Genomic DNA, 23,805 nt, shown 5'->3' on the forward strand with positions numbered 1-23,805 from the left:
GTTTGAAAAAAAATAAATAACTTAAGATGATCATTCAGCAGGAATGAGAAATGTGATCCAGCCTATTTCTTCTGCCAGGCAAAGAAAATAACGTTAGCAAAATATATTCATTCCCATTGCATGACTTCTGCTTTATACTATTATATTTATATCCATTCACAAAGTTCATAGGTTAGAAGAGCATCCATTTGGTAGTTATATAATTCTATCTAAAGCCAGAATTCTAAGTACTCTTGCTTTCAACTTTCATATAATTCTTAACTTAGCACTTTGGCCATAACGGCTACTTATAATAACTGTAAATGCTTAAGAGAGTCATTTGGTATTTTAATGGATATTTATTCTGAATCCTAGACATAAAAGAGTGGTTTAGTTTGTTGCATATCGAGTATCCTGAGATGATAACTTTTTGTAGTTGTTTCTTCATGCTTCCTTTTTTAGCTGTAACCACTGTCAGTATGCTTGTAGGACAATAACAAAGGCAGTTCAAAATTCGGATTCTGCAAAATTTAAAATACAGAGAGTTAAAAGGTTTATTTTAATAATAATGTGAAGCCAACTGGTTAGCATTTTCAAAAATAAATCAAGTAGTAAAGCAACCACCTTAGCAAAGTGCCAAGTTTTATTCACATGCAGGGGGAAAAGAAGAGTGACACAATAACCAGATTTTAATCCTTTCTTCATTTGTCACCTGAATAGATTCAGGCTTGCTTTGCTTTTGGATTGCTCCAGGGTTCTCCTAATACTTTTTACCTCTGTGATAATCTAACACAGCAGAGGTTTAGCTCACTATGATCCCTTCTGCTAGGCTGGGAGCTCCTTGAAAACAGGGACATTTTATTTATCTTTTAGTGCAGTGTCTGGCACATAGCAGATGTTCAGGAAATGTTGAATGAATGAGTGGATGACTTTTTTGAATATGTTAATTTTGACAGAGGAAATCTGAAGATATATTCAGTTTTGAAAGATTATTGTGATAATATTCTTCCTTTACTTTTATTCTTCCTTCCTTTTGGCAGGTCATGTATCAATAAGTTGATTGACTCTTCCATTTTTCTTATGCATCACCTTTTCAGAAAAGGGATCACAGAAATTTCCCTAACAAATCTACAGATTCTTCTCTGTCCTCTAAACAGCATCAAATGGTATGATCAGGATGGAGCATGACAGACAAACTGATCACTAAGTATAATTCATGTAATCTTGAGAAATGGAAGTCGTTATGTCAAGGGACGGAGCCTAACTTTGATTCTCCACTCTAAAATTCAACTTTAAAAAAAAAAAAATCAACTTTTTTGAACGTGAGTAATGGGAAGGCCTAAAAATGTGTGCTATTTTCTTCCCATTCTAGGATACCTTCCTTGCCATGTTTGGACTATAAGTCCATTAGAATACCTTCCATTTCTATTTATGTTCCACATTCTCCAGAACCATTGTTAGCTCTTCAGGTAGCTCTGCAGGGTTGTGGAGACTCTAACCAAAATAAAGCTGTCATTCACACTGAGAACTTATAAAAGGAATCAGATAGTTCCCTCACCAACCAAGGAACAAACTCAGTGGCTAAACTAATTGCCAAATATTTTCCTGGAGGAGAAATGATGCCACATGAAAATCTATTCCTGAAAAAAATAACTACATTAAATATATCACAATTGTTTTTAAAAATAACTTCTTCAGTTCTATGTTAGACATTGTAGGAGTTAAGACCCTGGAGAGGCCAAAAGCAGTAGCAGTATCTGCTACCCAACCCAGTCCCCAAACCACAGACAAAGCTGAAGAAAGCAATCCAGGGGGATACAAAATTAACTGGAAACAATATAGCTAAAATGCATCACACGGTTTAGGACAAAGCAATCTGGGACAAATGGGTCAAAGACTTTGAAGGCTACTGTGAAGAAGATTCATTATTGAGGGGAAACATATACAGGTGAGTCATTCAAAAATGAGTAAAGAGATACTGACTGCAGCAAAATGAGTCTGCTTCCAAAATAACACTGTAGATGCAGACTGTGATCAACTGCAGAAGATATAAGAACCAAAGGATTCAATCCATTAGTTTAATTTTTATTCTTTGTCAGAGGGTGGGGGAGTTGATAGCTAATGAAAAAATGAGCCTATGAAGTGGACTCACAATTGTTAGCTTCAAAGTGAACTGACCCACAATTTTGTTCATGATCATTAATTTTTATGTGTGCATGAAAGATAGCCCTGCCCTAAGCTGTATATATAGTTGTTTCCAAGCTGACAAGCTTATAAACCTTGTTCATGAATTACTCTAAATTCCTACAGATGAATAAAATATCTCTAAAAGTCTGGGATGCCAGAGGCCCCTGCAGTGAATAATACAGGGTGCACATAAAGGAGTCATTCTGAGTTCATGGGTTCCTCCCACGGTATTATCAATTCCTTCAAAATATTTTTGCGGTGTAAATGAAATATGTCATAATGTGAATATACTCATTTTTGAAACATTAACTATGAAGTATTTTATATCATTAGGCAAGCATCCCCCTGAATGGCTAGAGAAGATTTTACCTCTGAAAATTAAAACATTTAGCTTGAATAAAACTTGACATTAAAAACAGTTATGATTAGAGTAGACTGGTTCATTAACACATATTTGGGGATCATACATTTACAAGGACATTAAGTGTATACCTGCAAACACACAGACACTGCACATGAAAGTACAAACACATTTAATTATTTTCACATTAATTCCCAAAAGAACATGCAATGCTAAACTGACTTGATATTATACAGATGCAATTTTGGAATACTTATTTTCAATTTTTCAAATGATCTTTAAGTCAAAATTATATTTCTTGATCAATATTAATGAATATTTTCACATCATGGCCCTGCCATGACAACTTGCCCCTTACAAATTAAATATACTGCATTACCATTCAGCTCTGAAAAATGTCTAAAATTTTATTTGGGGGCTTATCAAATTTAAAATATGTATTTCCCCGTACTCCAAGTAATGCATCTTTATATTTTTGCAAAGAATACTATAAAGCTCACCACACCAACAGCAGAGAAAATTTAGAGAGTGATATTTTCATTATTTTCCTTATAATGCTGTTAATCTGTTTCTTTAAAGCCAGCCCACTTATTTAACACTAGGTACCTGTTACAACATATTAGATTCATCTGAGAATGTTCGTAAAAGAAGAGGTCTGACTGAAGGTCTGGCGGATAATGAGTCAGATGCCCTTCTACAGCTCAGATTTCTCTGTAATAGTGAGGCAAAGATACTTAAAGCATTTGAAGATTGGTTAACCTACCTGGTGATAAAAAATGTAAAAGAAAAAATAATTTCCCATAGACCATTCTTCTGGCCAAAGTACAAATCATTACACTATATAGAAAATGCATAACATTCAAACGAATACATTTAAAGGCCTAAGAAAGTTTCCAACTGGAATTGAATTAATTTTGTGGTAGAAGTAAATAGACATTTGTAGTATGTGGCAAACTTGGGTTTTTGAAATGGCACTGGTAGGTTATATGGTAAGATGAGTCAATATGGTTTGATTAGTAAACCTTACCATCCTTTTGGTGAACACCTCTGAGAGTTGTGCCAGTTCTGTGAGTGTATCAAACAGAAATTGGTGCAAAACATTCCTGTCCTGGTAAACAGACTAGCTCTAACACACCATGGCTACTACGGTATACCGTGGATCATTATTTAGAGACTTATAGTCCAAGCCTTTGAAAATTACTTCCTCTCCAGTGTGACATTTGCAAGGTGAACAAATGATTAAAAGAAAATGACAAAATAATCTTAAGTATCAATAGAAGATATAAAAATGAGTCATGGGAAGTAATTTTTCCCAATAAAGAATCAGAAAATGGTGTCAGGCAAATGAGAATGCAAGCAAGTTGGAACATTAAGAAAGGAAATCACCTTATTCACTCCAAGAGAAACTGTGATTGCTGGAAGTTTGAGAAAGCATGAAGATAGTAGATGTTCCTGAGGAAGGGAGGCGTTTCGTTACCTTGTTCACAATTGCACAAAAGGTGGAAAATTGCAGTAGAAAAAAGAGAAATGCAGAAACCAAAAAAAAAAAGTAAATATTCTCTCAAATGTTAAGACATTTAAAAAGAAACCTTGAGAACACGAAGTTGAAATGACATGTTAGTTCTGACGACATTACTTCCTGAAGTAAAAGTAGAGTTAGAGTTAGTCTATTTTTTATATGCCAGCTACTATTTCTCTGGATATCAATTAAAATTATTTTGTTAATGGGAAAATGGACTACTTAAAATAATTTTAAAATATCTTCATTAAAATAAGGCTTATCTCTAACCATTAATTCAGTAACCTACATTTGTTCAAAATCCATTGGTCAGTTAGCTATTCCAGGATCCACCATCAATTTATCTTGAAGTAACTCTCTCCCCTATTCAATTGCACAGGTACATTATGAAGGGACTCACCTCCCTTGAGCAGTTGCAGGTCAAAAACCCAATCAAAATGAATATAATGGGAAAACATTTGATGCCACCACACTTCAGTACCATTTGCCTCTTGACCAGTACTTAACTTCCTTTCTTCTAACTTAATTTGATTAGTTTTCCTGTTTTTCCTATAGAGACCTCTTTAGACAGGTGGTCTAAATTTTTTCTAAGTAAGGTACAAATTTTTCCTTTAAAACACTCAGAAAAAGTCAAAATTGATTAAGTTTAACTAGCAAACCTAAGAGGTTATTTTTTTTCTCTTCTTGTTCTGTGCATGAAATTATAAGGCAATTTACAGATGTGGTTTTGGCATTGCCCAAGCAAAACAGAAGATGAGTAGTCAACTATGGGGATGAGTTGAACAACTTTGCTAAACAACATTACCCATATTATCTACTTAGCAACTAATGAAAATAGGCTTAGAGAAAGAGAACTAAAGTAATATATGTATCCAGCAGAGTTTAATAAACAAACTTTTAAAAACAAATACTTTGATTTATTCATATGTTGGATATAAATAAATAGTGACAGGACTATATTTTTTCCTGTTCATATTTTACCTTCAATGAAGAAAGTTGGTGTCATGTTGATAATATACAAACTACCAATTGATAAAACTGGAGAAATAAACATTTAGTTTTTGAGAAAAAAAATTTAATTACTTCTATCTTCTACTTTGTGGGCAAAAACCCTACAACATGATTAACATGATACCAAGTCCCCCAATACCATATTTAATGTACAGCCTATCTATTTAAGCCTGCAACTGTAAGCACATTTTGGTGTGCTCAAAAATTTGTATCTAATTGTCAGAGATAAATGTTTCTCCACGAAGCAGAAATCTTAGGAATTAACAGATTAGTGTTAAAACTACTTTATGAAGGGGAAAAAAAAGGAAATATGAAAGTACAGAAAGCATGGAAAGAGTATCTAAAGCAGTAAAAAAACTGATATAGCTAGCAATCAGTAGTTGGGGGGTGAGGAGGACAGGAGATAATGAGCTAAAATAGTATGAAATTTCCACACTCCTTTGCAGTCATCTAAAGAGCTTTGACACCAACCAGCTCAATTAGCAGTATGTCAAAGAGACTGATGGATAAAGGCCCCTCTCAACAGCCATGCCATTAGGATTCAACTTTACTTTTGTCTAATCCGGTTCTCAGAACTATTGGTTGTATATGACACTATAAGAATCACAATAGTAATCATCATTATTACCACTACAATGATAAATTGTATTCCCCAAAATTTCCAAAGTGCTTTCTCTGGGTATTTTGCTCAGACATCTGACATTCTTCCTTTCATTCCCTGCCTTCCACCCTGAAAGAGCCCCCTATATATAACGGAAAATTTCTTTCCTGTTTGTGCAGACATCCAATGCTAGGTAGGCATGGCCATGTTGCTGGGTCCATTTCCGTTAGATTATAGTCTTCCCATGTCTAGCAAAAAAAGCCAAGCCTCCCTTTTCATTGTGGTTTACATGAGAAAACTTTACATAAGGACAAGTGGACAATTCCCCCATTGGAAATGTGAAGTGGTATATACTACTTGGCCAGAGGGTCCAGGTGTATTTCATTGATTTACACACGTCCACCAACTGTGCTTAGAGGGGGTACAGCTTTTTGCAATGCCAAACATCCTAAACTTTAAACTTCCTTTGAAGTGTTATCCTGTTGTTCTGCTGTTCAGTGCTCAATGGTAGTTTCATCAGACACCGTTAGCAGCATGGCTATACAGGTTATCACTGTATGAGCTAACGAAAAGCCCTATGATCCTTGATAATAGGACTTTAGCAAAAAAACCAACCATATTGCTGAAAATGCAGCTGAGGGATACATCGCTTAACTACAACCCTTGAGTTAAATGACTGAGAGAATGTATTTTGAAAGACAGAATTCTGCTAGCATCATGACAACTCAGCTGTGGTGAAGGCTACCATACTAGCCTTTTTACTAGAGGCTTTGGGAGACAGTGACTCAGACCTTGAAATAGCTGAGTTGTGTTATAACAAGCCAAATCATTGATTCTACTGTTCTGTTTTACGGCTGCTTACAGAAGTGTTCCATACAAATGTCCTTTATAATTTAATTGAGTGAGAGCTCTTTGTGAGCTGGGGCCATGTCCGATTCATCTCCGAACTACCAACACTTAGTATAGTAGCTAAGTCATAATGGGTCCTCAGGCAATGTGTACTGAATTAATGGAATTCAACATAAGGCTGCTTCAAAAATTATTAAATATATACGGCTTAGCTTCTTTCTCAAATGCCATAGAGACATATTCATTACACTGCTGTGTCCCCTTCTCAAAGCAGCTGCCAAGACCCACATGAGGATATCACCAGCAGCCTACAAACCACAGGCATTTCTGACAGTGTGTATAAAGTGTCCAAGATGTTTACTGGTTGAAGTCAGGAGATATTCTACTCTAGGTAGAAACATACACTGTACTGCATTAGAGAGCCTGTCAGTGTATGAGGCAGACCCAGGGTAAAAAAATCTTTTGCATTGCTTTAAAATGAGGCCAACGCTGTAGCAAGGAATACTGAACAAAGTAGGAAGTCACCTGGGATATCAGACTGTTGGTCACTAAGCATAAAGACCAATATATTTGGGGGAAAGTAAGATACTCTTTTTCCTTTACCTTAGAAATTGGCCTCTGCCTCTCTGATATGACCAAATAGGGACTTATTTAAACAGATGTGACTGATCAGAATAGCTGTGGCTGCCATATTTCAGTCGGTCTTTATGCATTCATATGCACTACTTTGCTCTCGCATTTTCTCACAAGAAAAAAAACAAAAAAAGGCAGCGCCCTTCAGTGTCCCCAACGTTTTGCCTCTTTTACAACTCTCAAAATCCCACAGAGTCTGAAAAACCACTGAGCCTTTCAGACATTGGATGTAAAGAGAGATGTTCATCAGTAGGCGGTTCAACAAATATTTATTGGTTGAATGAGGGTAGAATAAATGAATAAATGATTGAATGAATGCAAATGATTATGGAAACTCTCCTGGTTGTTCCAGCACATCAGCATGCCAAGCTACAGCACAGACACTAGAATTCCTTCTACCATGGATATAACCTATGACAAACAAATTTCATGCTGAACCCCTGGTAACATTCTATGCTGCTAAGTAAAAAGGGCTGCAGTCCCAGAACTCCATACTTTGAACAGAAGTTCGGAATCTGCTGTTTGCATGAAAAGAAAATGTTCTAAATCCCTCCATTTAATGGCCTATATGAAAGTCATCTCCAGCCAGTGTCCAATTTTTTAAAGAAGGGACTAAGGAAGAAAATAAAATATGTTTGAAGGTTTTGATTTCTGACATTTTTATATCATCTTCAGAGCATGAAGCTGGGTGTGAGCCATTATTAAACATGAGCTCCAGTACCCTAATAAGAAAAACATTTAGGAGCACACCAAAGTGTACTCCCAAATAAGAACAATGGAAGAACAACTTGAAGATCCTCCCCTGACAAATTCTCTACTATAAAAAGGCACCAAACCATTTCTTACTGTAACATTTTTTATTTGACCTCATGCAAATTGCCACTTGAGTCATTATGGGAGAATCCTATTGCATCAAACTGTTTTACTCCCATTCAGTTGAAACTAAGGTATAATAAGGTAATTAAATGCCACTTTTCCATCCTAAAACTAAATACCAGGGTGGAGGGAGTTAGTTGAAGATCTACTGGATGAATTTAAGAGTGGACTAAGGCAGTCTTAGCTATGCTAACATTATTATGTCCAGTTCCAGCCCATAAGACATGCAGAAGCAGGGAGTTCAGGGCAATTCTGACCACCTAACTATAGATTGATTGGCCTTGTATACCAAGAATCAATGTAGCTTATGCCCCTGACAGTTCTGTTGCTTTTTTTTTTGCCGGGGGGAGAGGAGGGGAGCTGGCCAGTAAGGGGAACCAAACCCCTGAACTTGGTGTTTACAAGGCCATGCTCTAACCAACTGAGCTAACAGGCCAGCCCTGTTCTTTGTTTTTGATTGGGGCTGACAGTGACTTGTAACACAAAGCTCCTCTTTTACACTTCTCATCACTGAAGATTTTCCTACTATAATCATTTCAGATCCCCATGTCTGCAAAATATCAACTACTGGATTCTATCAATTCAATAGGAAAAAAAAAAAAATCATGACATACCAATTTTGTAGCTAAACTAGTTAGTCACAGCTTAGACTATTTCCTGAAAATACTGTCTTGGAGGGGCTACAAGATGTAGTTGGTGTCAATATGGTACAAACAGGTTTTGCTTAGCAAAATGAGCTAGTGTTGGCAGGAATATGACATACTTAATTAACCTGTTGGTCAAAATCTGCCAGAAGTTCCACTTTCCAGGCTAATGAACCCCTTGTACTTTAAAGGATTTTTTAGAAATTTTCAAAAGATATCAGACAATGTGATATAGGAAAATAACTTCTCATTCCCACAGGAAATTTACAATTTAAAAGCAAAAATAAAAACACACTCATAAAACAATCTTGAATTTTTACACGTGTGTTCTGGAGGGTAAGGATATAGAAACCACATCCAGAGAATTATCTTTGGTTCAAATATACTGCTGGACAGACAGGGCTAGAAGCAACACAGAGATTAAGCAGCACTATAATTAAAGGAAGGGGAAAGGTTTGAAAGAGGCAAATTGGGATTATGAACAGAAAAAAAATCTGCAAACAGCCCATAGGGAAATTTCTAAGGTTAAAGCTGAAATGTTGGTGTGGAAATTCCTGGTGTGAAAATTCTACGCTAAATACAAAATAAAATCATTTGTTTCTTTTTAAAATTCCATATGGAGTATATGAGATACTCCATATGGATTGCTAAAGGTCACACAGAACACTATTCAGGGATCTACTTACCACCTGCATTGGATAACGAAGTTTTTATTATACTTTTTATGCAGAAGAGGAAATTAAGTGATGAACCTGTAAGGAGGGGTTTAACATGCTGTAACTAGTGCAATTCTCTAAATAAGGTTTTTAGTTCATGGCAGATATCGAAGCCCCTTCCAAAAACTAGGCTATAATATAAACTTAGTTCTTACCCTGGCACTTCTTCTTCTTACATTCTTTAATACTATCCGCAGAATCTCAGGGAAAAGGCTGATAAATATTAGAAGAATTATGGCCAACCACATGGATACAGAAGATAGCATTTGAGCAAATATAAAATACATTCTCTGTTGTTTGAGAAAAGGCCTGGAGTGGAAAGAAAACACATAAAGAAAAAACAAATCAGTTCCTGTTACGTGAAAAGAAGTTTAATAGAAACTGTCTTTTGTGTTTAAAAGGAATCTTCCTTACACGTGTTAATAAAAAATAATTTTCTCTAGAATGTCCCAATAGTAGTAAACAAATTCCATTTACCAAATGTTTGAAAAAAAAAAATAAAGGAGAAAAAAGATAATACAGTGCATTTGACTTGCAAACAATCAGGCAATCAACTCTTAGCTGCCAACTTGTGAATATTTATGTGCATTAGAAAACGCTAGAGCTTCAAAGATATTCAAGAGAAATGATGGTTCATCTTTATCCTAACAAGTATTTTTTTTCTCAGCTGTTTTATTAATGAGGATGAATTCGTGCTCTACATTCAGAAACTTAAGACATTTTAATAATTCTCTCCCCACTCCAAAAATTCCTATGTAAATATAAAAAAGGACTGTAGAGCTTATCTCTCTCAAATAGGAGAAACCTACCATATGCATCCACAAATATATATTGAGTAGCAGTGTGTATCAAGTAGGTGGCTAGAGAGCAGACTATTGCTAATAGGATATTAAGCCCTGTAATCCAGAAATCTAGGAAGACACCTCATTCTGAAGTTAGATTTCATTTCAAGTCATGCACGGAACTGTTAAGTGGCCATTGAGAAGCACAGGTAGTTTCCCTTCCCCTGTCTGAGATGGACTACACAGAGCCTCACTAGACAAACTTATTGTTGTTCTGAGCTGAGGAGGAAGAAGTGGCTGCTCAAGGCCAGGATGCACATCAGACTATCCTAGGCTTAAGAGCTCTAGGGAGACAACTAGTCAGTACCATTTATTAGACCATACATCATGCTTGGTATAGATAAACTGGTTTATTATTTAAAAATTAACTTTTGTGTACCGTTATGCAACATGATAAAATCAAGCTTGTGGCTCTACATATGTGAGGATTAGACTGTGGAATAAAAGTGAGCAGAACAGTGAAGTGCAGAAACCCATGAGGCCTGGGCTAAACAGGCTTTCTAGGAAAAGTCTACCACACAGAAAAGACTTTTGCAGAGGTCTACTCCAATCTATTCCGAAGATGACCTTGAATAATTTTCTAGGCAGTTGAGTGAGCCATAGTAAGGGTCTAGCAGACAACTGACAGCTAGTCACGAAGTGTTTTTTCACACTGTACCCACAATACTCTCTGATTAATACCTCTAGATTTTTTTTTTTTAAACCTCAATGGTATCTATGGAGCTTTGCAGAAGGACAGTAAAAAACAAAAGCTATTATTCCTAGATTGTGTTTGGGGTTTAGAAATCATTCTCACTGCCAAACCTGAAAGAGGGCTATGTCTCAATGCTTCGGGGTAGAACATGTTCACAGACATTAGCTGTGACAAGAAATCAGCTGAAGTTTCACACAGTTTCTAGTCACATTTTGCTGGTTGCTTTATGACAAGTTTATTCATGTAGTAGCTCATCGCAGACAGCTCTACTTAAGGACAGTACTTCAGGCAATAAAAAATAGATTTATTAATATTTCCTTTTTAGTAAGTATCACCAATGAATAGAAACAAATGTGACAATGTCTTAATCATTTAAGGGATTTACTTTAATAAGAAATAGTCTGTGGAAGGGGTTAGAACTTATTTAGTTTGCTAGAAATTTTATTCTTGTGGAAATTTTGCATAATTAGTTCAGATGCTGATTACACAGATTTATACACAGAATTACGGTACTCCAGGCAGACATACAATTGTATATTGCATTTGGTTAATCAACATTGATTCATTTGTATATCATTAAAGAAAAGAGAGACTTCCTTCAGCTTCATTGCTCTCAATCATTACCTACAGAGGTGCCAAATATATGCTATAATTATACTTGGTACCTCTTTAAGTGATTAGATTTTTCATATTTTTATTTCTTAAAGCTTTTATTTAAAAAGCTTTTCAAAACGGTAAGAGTTTCTTCTAATTAAATCTTAAAGAACATAAATATCTCTGATAAAACAAAATGTCTTGTACATAAGATTTTGCTCATAGCAGTGAAAATATGCACTCCTGGAATCTCATTCCATGGCTTATTCTAGCCACATTCTCTGCGGCTGGCATCCCTAGCAGGGGAAGCCAGTGATTAATGGAAACAAATTCGACATTTAAAAATAAAATATAGGCTTTGAGGAGTAAGAAAAGGAGATACAAATCTAACTTATTTTCATTCGTGATAGCTCCTCCAATCACAGCTTATGTGTCCCTTACTGGTCTCTTCATCTCCTAAGGCACGGTACAGTCTATTCATCTCTGTATCCCATAGAGTACCAATCACAAAATGTATTCTGAATAAATACCTATGAAAGCAAGATAACTGAATGAACTTTAAGGTCAAGCTGTAGAGTCTGCTTTCCAGCACCTCAAAACAGTGAGATGGTGATTTCAAGACAGAACCCTATGAGTATTAAGGGGTGTATATCCTATACCTTGAGCACACATGTAATGACATGAATGATAGTTACATACTGTAAAGAGAGAGAATAGGGTCCAAATGGATAATAATGTATCTATTAGGCCACTATATCACGGTAGAAACATCACAGGATGAATATTTCCACTGGAAATCACATGGGAGGTCATGTTAGAAATTAGTTTCACTTCACAGAGAGAAGTTTACACACCTTCAAATTGAAAATTTTGGATAGAGGTACCAAAGGGAGATCTTTTGAGTAATTTGTGCAGTCGATACACTTGTATTCGAAATCTTATCTGAAATTAGCAGCATTATTGGCTATAAGTAACCTGCAGTCCATTAATATTAAAGACCTACCATCTTATATAATCAAAACTTTAAAGGTATAATGAATGTTTACATATACAATGTACATATACATGTATCTATTTTTAATTTGCATATTGCTTACAGAGGTACAACTGCTTACCAAATAATTCCTCCCCAGAAGAATGAGAAAAATACATAAAAGGCTAAAGAACCCCAAATCACAAAGTGATTTATCCATGTCCAGAATCGAGTATCCAAGGCGAGCTGAAAAGATACAACATGAGAGATTTCATGACGGGAACAAATTGCACCAGGCAATACACTATGGTATCTGATAACTTACACACAATATCATAACTGTGGGAAGATCTAGCACGGGCCAGGAATCTAGAGGAGAGTGGAACTAAAAAGAACAGAATCCAGGCTTTAAAAAGAGCTAGAGTGGGAAAGCTAAGCTCTGTCCTAAGGTCTCTAAACTCTAGAGCACAAGCATAAGAAATGTGGTCAAGCCACATAGCTGGTAGGTGTGGGGCTGCAGATGCCTCAGTACGGGGGATGGGCAAGTAATGGAGATATTCAGGAGGCTGGAGCCCCAAGTCTTCAGGTAGCGTCAGCCATGGAGATGATGGCAAAAGGAGAAGGCCTAATTGGCAGAGGGAGGTATGCTGAAAAGCAGTAGGAGAGGAAAGGAATAGCTAAGAAGGGTAGACAAAACTATACAAAGGAGTCATGAAAGCTCAAATGCAACAGACAGGAGTCACTAAAAACGTAAAGGCAACCAGCTCTACACAGCTAACACAGTGTAGCAATAGATCATGGGTCTCAGTTTTGTTACTTGCTGTGACACCAAGGTCCTCAACTCTCTGTTACAGTTTGTCATTGTTGACACAGCCCAGGGCTGGCCAGTTAGCTCAGTTGTTTAGAGCGCAGCCTTATTAACAACCAAGGTGACTGGTTTGGATCCCTGTACTGGCCAGCTGCCAGAAGAAAAAAAAAATGCAGCTCAGTCTTGAATGCCGACCCTCCAGGTTGTTAGGGAAAATGTCACACTAATACTCATCCAGAGAGGCAGGAGTTGATGTCTTTTGAGGTACCCCTGAAACATGCTGTGGTAAGGCTGAATTTAATTGTGAAGGGCATTTGGAAGCCGTGGGGCCATATGCAAAGCCAGGAGGAAAAAGGCTGGTAGGATGGGGTGGGGTGGCGTGGGGAGGTGGGGAGGCAGCTTCCATTTCAAATCATGATCCTGAGAAACATAATAAATAATAACAACTTGTATTTGTTGTAATGAGCACATTCTATGTGCCAGACACCATTCTAAGTGCTTTATATGTATTTCACTAATTGACTCTTCTTAAAAACCCAAAGAGAGATAGGTGCTACTTTTATCTCTATTTTATAGAAGAGGAGACAGAGGCAGAGAAAAATGAACTCATTTGCTCAAGGACACACAGGTAGTAAATGGCTAAACTGACATGAACCATAACATGTCCTTTTAAAGTCCTAAAATATTCCTGAAATAGTAGATGAATAATGCAAACATATATTAGCTCTATTTGGTATGAGAAATGAACCAGGAACAAAAATTTAGAAGAAAAATGATTAGAGAGGTCCTTTGACAATTATACTTCTGAATTCTGGTTCTGATCATTGGACCTATTGGAATTCATTTAAAGGTACTCATTCTTGGATCCCATGTGAGGTGTTTATTACTAAAATGATCAAAAGATATTGATTACGCTTTCAACTATAAAAAAGTGCCAACTCATAGGCCTCAAAGGTAACATTCAGAGAGGCTTCACATCATTATTACATGGCTGCATGTCAATGCCAATTATTTTGCCAAAATTACCCTTCTTGTAAGTTTTTTTTTTTTTTTGGCGCTCCCCCACCCTTCCTGTAAGTTTTACCTGCTGTATATCTTCATGCATTTCATCACTAATATGGGTAAATTTCAGTGATGAATACATTTTATAAAATTTCATTACTACCAAGTTCCTTTGCATACATATTTGGCTCATGGATATCTATTTAACTGTCTTAAGTACCTAAATTTCTTTTAAGCCTGGGTTCTGAAACAGATGTATAATTTTTAAAAAGATTCAAGTACTTAACATAGAAACATACACACACACACACACACACACACACACACACACAGCCTGTTTATATACCACTTACAATGCCTTAAAATAGCAGAAAAAAGGAACAGATTTCCAACATAAGTACAGTGTTTAAATTATTTTAAAGTAAAACAAAATAGAGATGATAGAGAGTATATTGAAAAAAAATGGATCCCAAATAGTATATGAATGTCCAAATCCCTAGTATCCTACACATTTTAGTAAGCCTTTAGACAAAGGCTTGAATGACAACCCATAACAAAAATAAAAATTAGGAGACAAAAGTGATATATTAGGATAAGACCAGAAAATATTACACAAATAGTGTTAGATATTTGAATAAATAAAAATCTAACCTTCAGAGTTACAGTGAATACTAAGACTGTAAAAACAATGGTTCCAAAAGTCCAGTTTCCGTATACCTGAAAAACATTTAACAATTACATGTACCATGAATACACAAACCTGCTTAAAAAAAAAAAAAAAAAAAGCCAAGTTTAAAAGTTTAATCCTGCATGTAAATGCCAAAGATTTTTTTTTTATGAATTGTTTATGGAAATAGCTAGTCAATAAGATCAGGCCACAGTGCTGGATTTTCCTGTGACCCTAAATTTCATGGACAGGTACACCACACCTGTGGTTGGTGGGTTTATTTCCATTATTCCATGCAGCATCGAAAAGGGAACTCACTGGTGTGATAAAGGTAGGGAAAAAAAACAAAACAAAAACCATTCCAGTAACAGCAATGTTCATCAAACCAAGTCTTTAAATGTTTCATGTCTCTAAAGAGGTTGATATGGGATTTTCCTATAATATCAAACTAAAGCTCTCAAATAAGCAATAACTTGCAGACAGATGGACTCACATTTTTTTAAATGAATCAAATTTTTTGGCTGTAAATACTAGAGTGTCAGCATGTGCACATCAAAAAAAGCAGATACCACGTATATATCCAAACGATGGCAATGAATGGCACATATGCTTACCAAACGCTGTCAAGATCTGAATGCATAACATTAAAACAGAAAATGAGATGTAAAAGGTTTTTAAAGAATAAAAACAAAAAATTAAGGTTAACAGAAGCAAAAAAAGGATTCACTCAAATCATACACGGATGTTACATTTAGTTGCTGATAGCAGTTCTCACACTTACTGTAATTTTAGCAAACATTTAGAAGCATGGTGACATATACAGTAAAACCTCATTAATTTGGACTTCAATAACTCAAAATGGGTAAGGAATTTTACAGAGGCTAGGCTGATGCTCCTCATGCACCACCTGGAAAGTCTGCTGAGCAAATGATTCATGTCAACAGGATTGCAGAAGAGTATCAGCCCATTTTGGAGCAAATTCTTTTTAAGCAGTAGCCAGCTATATACAATTTTTGTGCCAAATAAAAACTGAAAGTCATGGAATAAGTCATAAAGCTGAAGGGACCCAAGGAATCATAAAATCAAATCTATTCTTCTTACTGATGGGCAAAGTTGACTTGGAGAGCTGAGGTGACTTTCCCAAGGACACACAGGATTTAGGAGAACACTCTCCTCGGCAAGTGCTACATGTGTCTACTCTAAAGCAGATCTGTATTTCCTCAACAATTATTTTGTAATTAGTAATTTTCATGGATTCATACTAAACTGATTTCTGTTAGTCCAAATTAGAGAGGTCTTGACTGTAGTACCTAATTTCAAAGAATCATTCAAATTCACTGAGCCTATCACTTCTATAACAGGTGTTAATTGTCTGTGTTCCAGACACAGTCATTGTACTCAGTAAATTCTTTTTGAACCTTCGTTTTGCTTCACATTATGATTATAAAGAATGAATGACCATAAAGAGGAATCCCAGAAATGGCAAAGGAGCACACAGTGAAAGCAGCATGCAAGGCACTGTGTTGGGTTTCCCATTGTGTGACTGCAGGATGAAGGCCTCACTTGTTCCCTGTCAGTAATTCTCTCCAAGAGTACAGCCAGGGCAAAATCATCCCAATGCAGCTGCTGACTGATATAGTGACTTGCTGGGAAGGCACTGGCAGGACCAGTGCAGCCTCTCTGGAGAAAATCATGCTCCCATTTGGAAGAGGAAAAGGAAGAGAAGAGAATTCCCTCTCTTCACCTTTTGGGCAAACACTCCAAAGATACAGCAACTATTCCCCTCCTCCCCACTTTAACTCCAAGCATAGAAGGCCACTATGAATAAGAACCAAGCAGGGCCAGACTTTGCTTTAAAAGAGACAAAGTCTTTCTCAGATGAAGTCTTTCTCACATTAAAGTGCAGGGGTCTAAAGTCTGAAGGTCCAGAACTCTCATTCATGTAGTAAAAATTACAGCCAAGTTAACCTTACAGAAGGTTTGCACATAAGCTCTCTAGTTAGCCATGCACATAGGAAGTGATTTCTTACTTCAACATTTCTATCGCTGTAAAGAAGTTGTGAGAACTAAATACTGTATCTTAAGAAAAATAGCTTGCAAAATGATTACAGCTAGTATATGTGTATGAAAGATCCAGTTCCTATGTTAAAGAGATAAGCCATGCTTACAATACCAAAATATGTAATGACATGTTCCTTTTACCTTTCCATTTTCTTCTAGGGATGTAGTCTGGAAAAGAAAATAAGTCCCAAAGAAGAACACTGTCCCTTCAAAGGCCGCCAGAAATGTCCAATACAAGAAGGGGCCCAACTGTAGCATGGCATTGCCAGAAATTTTCCTATTGAGAAACGGAGGGGTGGGGAGAGAAACAGGTTAATAAATCTCTGTAGACTGATCACTTACAGATACAGAGAAATGCCAAAGATAGGCATGAGATCTGACCCTGTTGTAATGAAGGGGGCTACCCTTATGGACTGATAGGTTTTAGGTAAAGGGCCAGGCTGAGCTGAAAGTTCCTTCATGCAATCATGCATAGATTAAACTGTGAAAAGCTTCTATAATTCTGGTCACTGACAACAATAACATCATCAGTAGCAGAGCTCATTTAATGAGTACTCATTATATGCCAAAAACTGGGTTAAGCATTTTATATATATTAACTAATTTTATCCACTTAAAAACTACATGAGATAGGTGTTATTATCACTCCTACTTACCTCAGAAAGGTGTAGCATAATGGTTCCCAAACTTCGATGCACATCGGGATCACCTGAGGATCTTTTAAAAATACTGATGCCTGTCTCCCATCCTCATTCTGATATAACTGGCATGAAGTGTAACCTGGGTATCAACGTATTTTTAAACTCCCCAAGTGATTTTAATGTGCAGTATAGTTTGGGAACCACTAGTGCAGTAGCACGCCAAAGTTCACTCAGTAAGAGAAATATGCTTGCAACCAAGCTACCAAGTTTTCCAACTACAACTGTTAAAATAATTTTAATCAAGATTTCTTCCTAGGGGGAAAAAATTTCTTCCTAGAAATTTATTTTAGGTCTTAGGGTGTCCTTTATATTTTTTTCCATCGAGTCCAAATAACATGTTTGAAATTGTGCAATGATGCTTTGATAAATGGCAAGTGGACAGATTAAAAGTTTAAATTTGTCAAAAATAGTACAATCTTAGCATAAGTCAAAATGTTAAATAAGGCTACCAATTCTAATGGAGCAGAAGTGCAAAAAAGAAGATGGGTTTATGCATGTATTTCTTTTGGCTTCTATTTCCAATTGCTCTTAGCATTTATCAAGCAGTATCTATCACTCAAATAGCACACCTGTTGCTAATACTACCGAATGTCACTGGGCTGTATCGAATAAGAAACACCTTTGTAATGTAAATTTAATTGATTCTTGTTCAGCTCTTATTGAGTACTGTGGGGTTTCCTGAGAACATGGCAATTATGCAACTTTTACCTAGGATTTCCAGGTGTATGCAAGAATCTGAAATTCAGGAGATGATGTTTATCCTAGAAAAATGGCAGAAGGAGGTAGTTGCCTCCCAGAAACAAGTTCTCCCCTCAGCCACTAAGTCATGCAGGGAAGGCATCTCCCTAAAGATCCTTGCAGGGAATGCCCATCAACTGCCAACTAATGTGGCTTTTGTCATTGATTTGGGCTGAGGCAGAGAGGGCAAAAACAAAAGTGGTTCCTGTTTTTACAGATCACCTGTGGGAGTTACATTATATACAGTGGGAAGAAAGGCAACGGTACCATGGTATGTTTGTTGGATTATAGGTCAGGCTTTCTAGCTGCACTCGGATGAGTAAAGAAGCCCTTGGAAACTCAGAATAAGACAAACACCATGAAGGAGAGCATGAGAGTGAATGAAGATCTGGGGCTGACCAGCAGCACAGGCCTGAGCACCTACATATGATGGCAGGGAGCACTATACCAGAACTCTTCCTTTCACCTTTTAAAGCTGTCAAAGAAACAAACTGTACCTGTTTTCTCTATAGAACTACAGTTTACTTTTTAAATTTCTCTTAAAAATATGAAAATATCCAATTACATCTTGTTTCACATCAAAGCATTTGGAAATGCCCAAGTCACTAAATCCCCGAAGGTGAAATCTATAATATGCTACACAATGCCCCGGCTTATGTTAAGTGGGACACTGCAGAGAGAGCCACTACACATGAAGACGAGGGCTTCATGTTTACAAAGAACAGTCAGACTCACAGAGCAATCTATAATCCAGTGACAGTCTGAGAGCAGTGTCTGATCAGAGTAAGCAATCACTACTTTAAGAGTACAAGATTAAGAAGGAAAGGTGCACATCAGGCTGTACAATAGCCATGCCCTGGCCTTTACTTTTGCACTAGATGTGGCAAGTATACCCTCTATATAAAATTGTTAATAATTCATGACCTGCACCTGCAGTGCAGTAACTAAAACTTCATGGAAATCCTTACAATATTTGGTACTCAACAGCTTTTTTCAGATTTTCAACATTCTTAATTTATAAAACTGTTCAGCACATCTCTGAAGGTATGTGGAGGAGGGCATGAGAATAATATTAATAGCTACCATCTATTAAAAACTTACTATGTGTCAGGCAGTTTTTTAAAGAACTTTTAAGTGGAGTGACTCAATACTCACAAAACCATTGTCATTAGGTGCTATTATTTGTCTATACTGAAGATGAAATTGAGGCTCATCTCCGTCAAGTAACCTGCACAAGGTCACACAGTGAGCAAGTGGCAAAGGCAGGATTTGAGCCCATGAGGTTAGCCTGAGCTCTTGGTGGGACTGAATGGAAGGAATCTCTACTCACTGCTCCTCAACCCCATTTTAACCAGAGCAGCTGCACCACTGGGCTTTACTTTAGTGGTTGTCTGACGACAACTGCTGTTCAGTGTTTGAAAACCGCCAACCTGCTGGAAAGAGCGCAGGGCTGGTCATCAGGAAGACGAGATTCTTATCTTTGTTTTTATCTCTGGTTAAACCTGTGTCCTTAGGTAAGTCCTTTCTGGGCCCTGGTTCCTCATTTTCAAAAAGAGGGTATAGGAGCTGATGCTCTGTGAGATTTCTACCAAGGTTTCTATAATTTCCCTCTAGAGCTAATTATCCCCTTACAACAAATACAGGAATCAGTGAAACATTCTAAACAATGTCATGAGGATGGAATTAGCAAACTAGACTGGGGAAAACTTTACAACATAAACAATCTGGTTTTGTCAACAAACAGATTGCAAAGTTAACCTACAGATTAAAAGAGACTCAAGAAGCATATTAACCAGTTGCAATGTATGGACCTTATCTGGATCCTGATGCAAACAAACAGCCATTAAAAAAAAAAAAAAAATCAGTTGAAATATGAACATTGAGTGGATGCCTGATATTAAGGACTTGTTAAGTGATAGGGTACAGTTATTTTTTTAAGTCCTTATCCTTAAGAGACACAAACTGAAATAACTGTTTTATATATTTGAGATTTACTTCAAAGTAAGTTGATGATAGAGCAGACAGGTTTATTAATGGAACAAGATTGTCAATAAATTGATATTTGCTGAAGATAAGTGAAGACACAGAAGTTCGTTATATAAATAATATTCTTTCTGCTTTTGCATATGTTTGAAATTTCCCTTAATAAATACTTTAAAATGATTATATACTTTATAAATCTGTAAAATTCTAATAATTACTAAATGTAAATTTTATGAGTCATGCTGGTTAAAGGAATCCCTTAAATTTTTGAATCTTTGTTTCATACCAATAGATCACCTGAGCTTCTATACTGCACTTGCTATCCACTGTTTAGCGATGTTTATAACCTGCTGTAAATTAATATCTTTATCTTAGCTGTAGGCTTAACTTCTAAAAACACAATTAAATCATAAGTTAAACAACTGGGGCTAGTGCCAAGTCCCCCATCCATAAAGAAAGGGATCCATTTCCAAGTGACACAAAATGAATACAGTGGCTTAACAGGTTAATTATTTTCTTCAACAAAAATAGTTTTAGAATAGGGCTAACAAAGAGGGGTGGCTAATGCCTCAGGTGCAGTTTATAAGAGAAAGGGTAACAATCTCATCAGTTCAATCAGTACAGGCAGGAATCAATATTCAAAACTACCAAAGATCTTTGTGTTTGTTTTTCTTTTTGTAGTTAAAATTTTGTCTTCCTGTAAGATGCTGGAACACTATAACAACGTAGGTTCAAGTTTTAGGAATTAGTGATTCTGAACTAAACATGTCACACACATTCAAGTACAGGACCCACACCTAGAAAATATAGCCTTTTCTGGTGAACGGTCTGGCTTCAGTAGCTAAAAGTTCCAAACAGAACCAGGTAATCAAACAGGTAGGCAGTTCCGTGTCCTTCCCACATGCAGATGAAATAAAACCCACAACTTTGAAAGTCTAATGGGGTTTTAACTATATGTTCAACTTACATATACAATCGGGGGTCTGAGGTCAGAGTGTCAATGTTGATGTGCTGTTCCAGTAGACTGTAGGCCAGGATTGGCAGGGATGTGAAGCAGATATTGTACATTGTAAGGTAAGAGGCATCATACAATGGCTGAAATGACAAACAACAGAGGGAATAAAGAACTGTACTGTAATAATCATCTACAAGATGATATTACGTATTTGGAAAAATCACTAGCTAAAATAAGACAGTTAGGCCGGCCCGTGGCTCACTCGGTAGAGTGCGGTGCTGATAACACCAAGGCCACAGGTTCGGATCCTATATAGGGATGGCCGGTTTGCTCACTGGCTGAGCGTGGTGCTGACAACACCAAGCCAAGGGTTGAGATCCCCTTACCGGTCATCTTTTTTTAAAAAAAAAAAAAAAAAAAAAAAAAAAAGACAGTTACCCTTCATGCTCTTTGTGACAGCAAAAGAAACATTGTAAATAAGGTCACTCTACCTGATAACTATTAAAATAACTGATTTTGTGATGTGTCACATTAATATTCCTTTCCTTTGATAGGATCTTATTCAGAATATTTACATGCTATAAGTTGTATTTCTAATAGACATTAACTAATAACTTTTCAAAAGATTTTTCAGTAGCTAAAAATTCAGCTATTCGGTAGCTATTTCAACAAAGACCAAATAAGTATAAGTCAGGAATCCTTAGAGAAACTAAATATAGGCAGTAGCAGCCTATGTCACAGTTTTCTTGGTTAATATTGTCCAAGTCCAAATCCCATAATAAGTCTTTTCTAACTCCCTCTTCCTGAGAGCCTCATAGTTCCCCATGGTGCGTGTTCTCCCTCCCAGCACTAAGTAAATAAACCTATTTGATCAACTACAAGTGTGTTCCTGGTGGTCTTTGACAATTTTGAGCTCCTAGAGCAGAACTTGGCATACAAAAAGAATTCAGTAAATACTGAATGAATGAATGAGTACAGATTGGAAGCTACAAAACATTTGTAAAAAACATCTGATAACTATAAATCTTCCTTTATTGAAAATACTTAAGGTATTCTATGAAGCTCATTCTGATGAAAGTACTTATTGGGTTTAGTATTCATCTACACATGCTAAATACTGTCATACACCCATTTTTTGTGGCCTGAATAATAATGCCTCATACTCATATGTATTTTTCACAAATATAAGTGTTCCTTGATTAATAAAATGTATTTAAATGTGACACAAGTTAACACAATTATGTATTTTCGATCAATAGCTCCTAAAGACAACTAATATCATAATGGAGATCAACACAAAAAGGTTGGGAACTTGAATGGAGCATTAGTTCATTCCTTAGTTGGCTTCAGAACATTTATTAAGTACCCACTAAGTGCCAAGTACTGGGGACCGAGAAGATTCATCCCCTGTCCACCAAGAAGCTCAAATTCTAGTTGGGAAGGGGGATGCACAAGGAACTGGAGGAACCCAGAGGAGGGAGCCACAAGTCTGGCCTGCAGTAGAGATGAAGAAAGAGATAATGTGTGCAACATTCTCAATGAAGCTAAAAGGATGGCTCTATGTAGAACATGGAGGTACTTCCCACATACTTTCCATAAACAAAGATTTAAACTCAGCAAAAATATGCCACTGAATTAAAAAGTATGAAAAGAAAAAAAGGTGTTGCATTCTTTTTAATTCTCAAGACACACAAGTCCATGGCACACAACACTACGTTTTCTTTGGAAACTACCCATTTTCATTAACGAGTAAATTAAAAAAAAGAAAAAAGAACCTCACATTGACTGGTGTGCAATTTAGTCTTGAATTGTATTCAAACAAAAGAAGCATCAATCTACCTTTGTTTCACTATGGTACTTTAAGGTCACATGAGAGGTGACTGTAATTCTTAGATGCATAAACAAAGAAGACAGAATATCCTTTAAACAAACAACAGGTTTAGTTGATAACATTATATATTGTTTAACCTGTTACAAATGTTTTCTTTTCATGGAGAAAAGAAAGACAAGTACTACCCTAGCTTTGCTAAAGAAAGAGTTGCTTTATGCTTAAAGAATCTGAATCCTGGTTGCATTTCTACATTCTTTACAGCCCACTTTCCAAACTCCAAAGACCCTACCTAATGTGGTCCCGGACTGAAAAAGGCTGACTAGCCATATGTACACTACAGATATTTGCAATAAAGGTTGCTACATTCAGCACTAGCACAAGGCCAAAGTCAAACTAAAGATTTCACACACCATGTCACCTCCTCAGAGAGACCTTTTTCCAAGCTATACTTTTCCTCTAAGATGTCTACAAAGCTCCTTCCTTCCCTCAACTCCTTTATGTCTTTGTCTAAATGTAGCCTAATCAGAGAAACCTTTTTAGATCACCTCTAAAACAGCAGCCCCCAGTGACATTCTATCCT

At 36.5% G+C, this 23,805-nt stretch overlaps 1 protein-coding gene across 1 annotated transcript in view; it reads right to left on the reverse strand.

Annotated features, from left to right (window-relative positions):
- Window positions 1-414: 414 nt before the first annotated feature.
- The window catches only part of ATP11C (ATPase phospholipid transporting 11C), a 189,012-nt gene continuing 165,621 nt past the window's right edge, over window positions 415-23,805 (reverse strand). Inside the window, exons 25-31 of the mRNA XM_063083465.1 lie at window positions 21,407-21,534; window positions 17,159-17,294; window positions 14,941-15,006; window positions 12,622-12,725; window positions 9,532-9,685; window positions 3,134-3,238; window positions 415-500 (exon numbers count right to left, since the gene is read on the reverse strand). Of these exons, the coding sequence (XP_062939535.1) occupies window positions 3,137-3,238; window positions 9,532-9,685; window positions 12,622-12,725; window positions 14,941-15,006; window positions 17,159-17,294; window positions 21,407-21,534 (690 nt within the window). The 3' untranslated portion in view covers window positions 415-500; window positions 3,134-3,136. The remainder of the gene's footprint in view (window positions 501-3,133; window positions 3,239-9,531; window positions 9,686-12,621; window positions 12,726-14,940; window positions 15,007-17,158; window positions 17,295-21,406; window positions 21,535-23,805) is intronic.

This window comes from Cynocephalus volans, chromosome X (genome assembly GCF_027409185.1).
Source record: "Cynocephalus volans isolate mCynVol1 chromosome X, mCynVol1.pri, whole genome shotgun sequence".
Classification (NCBI taxonomy): Eukaryota; Metazoa; Chordata; class Mammalia; order Dermoptera; family Cynocephalidae; genus Cynocephalus; species Cynocephalus volans.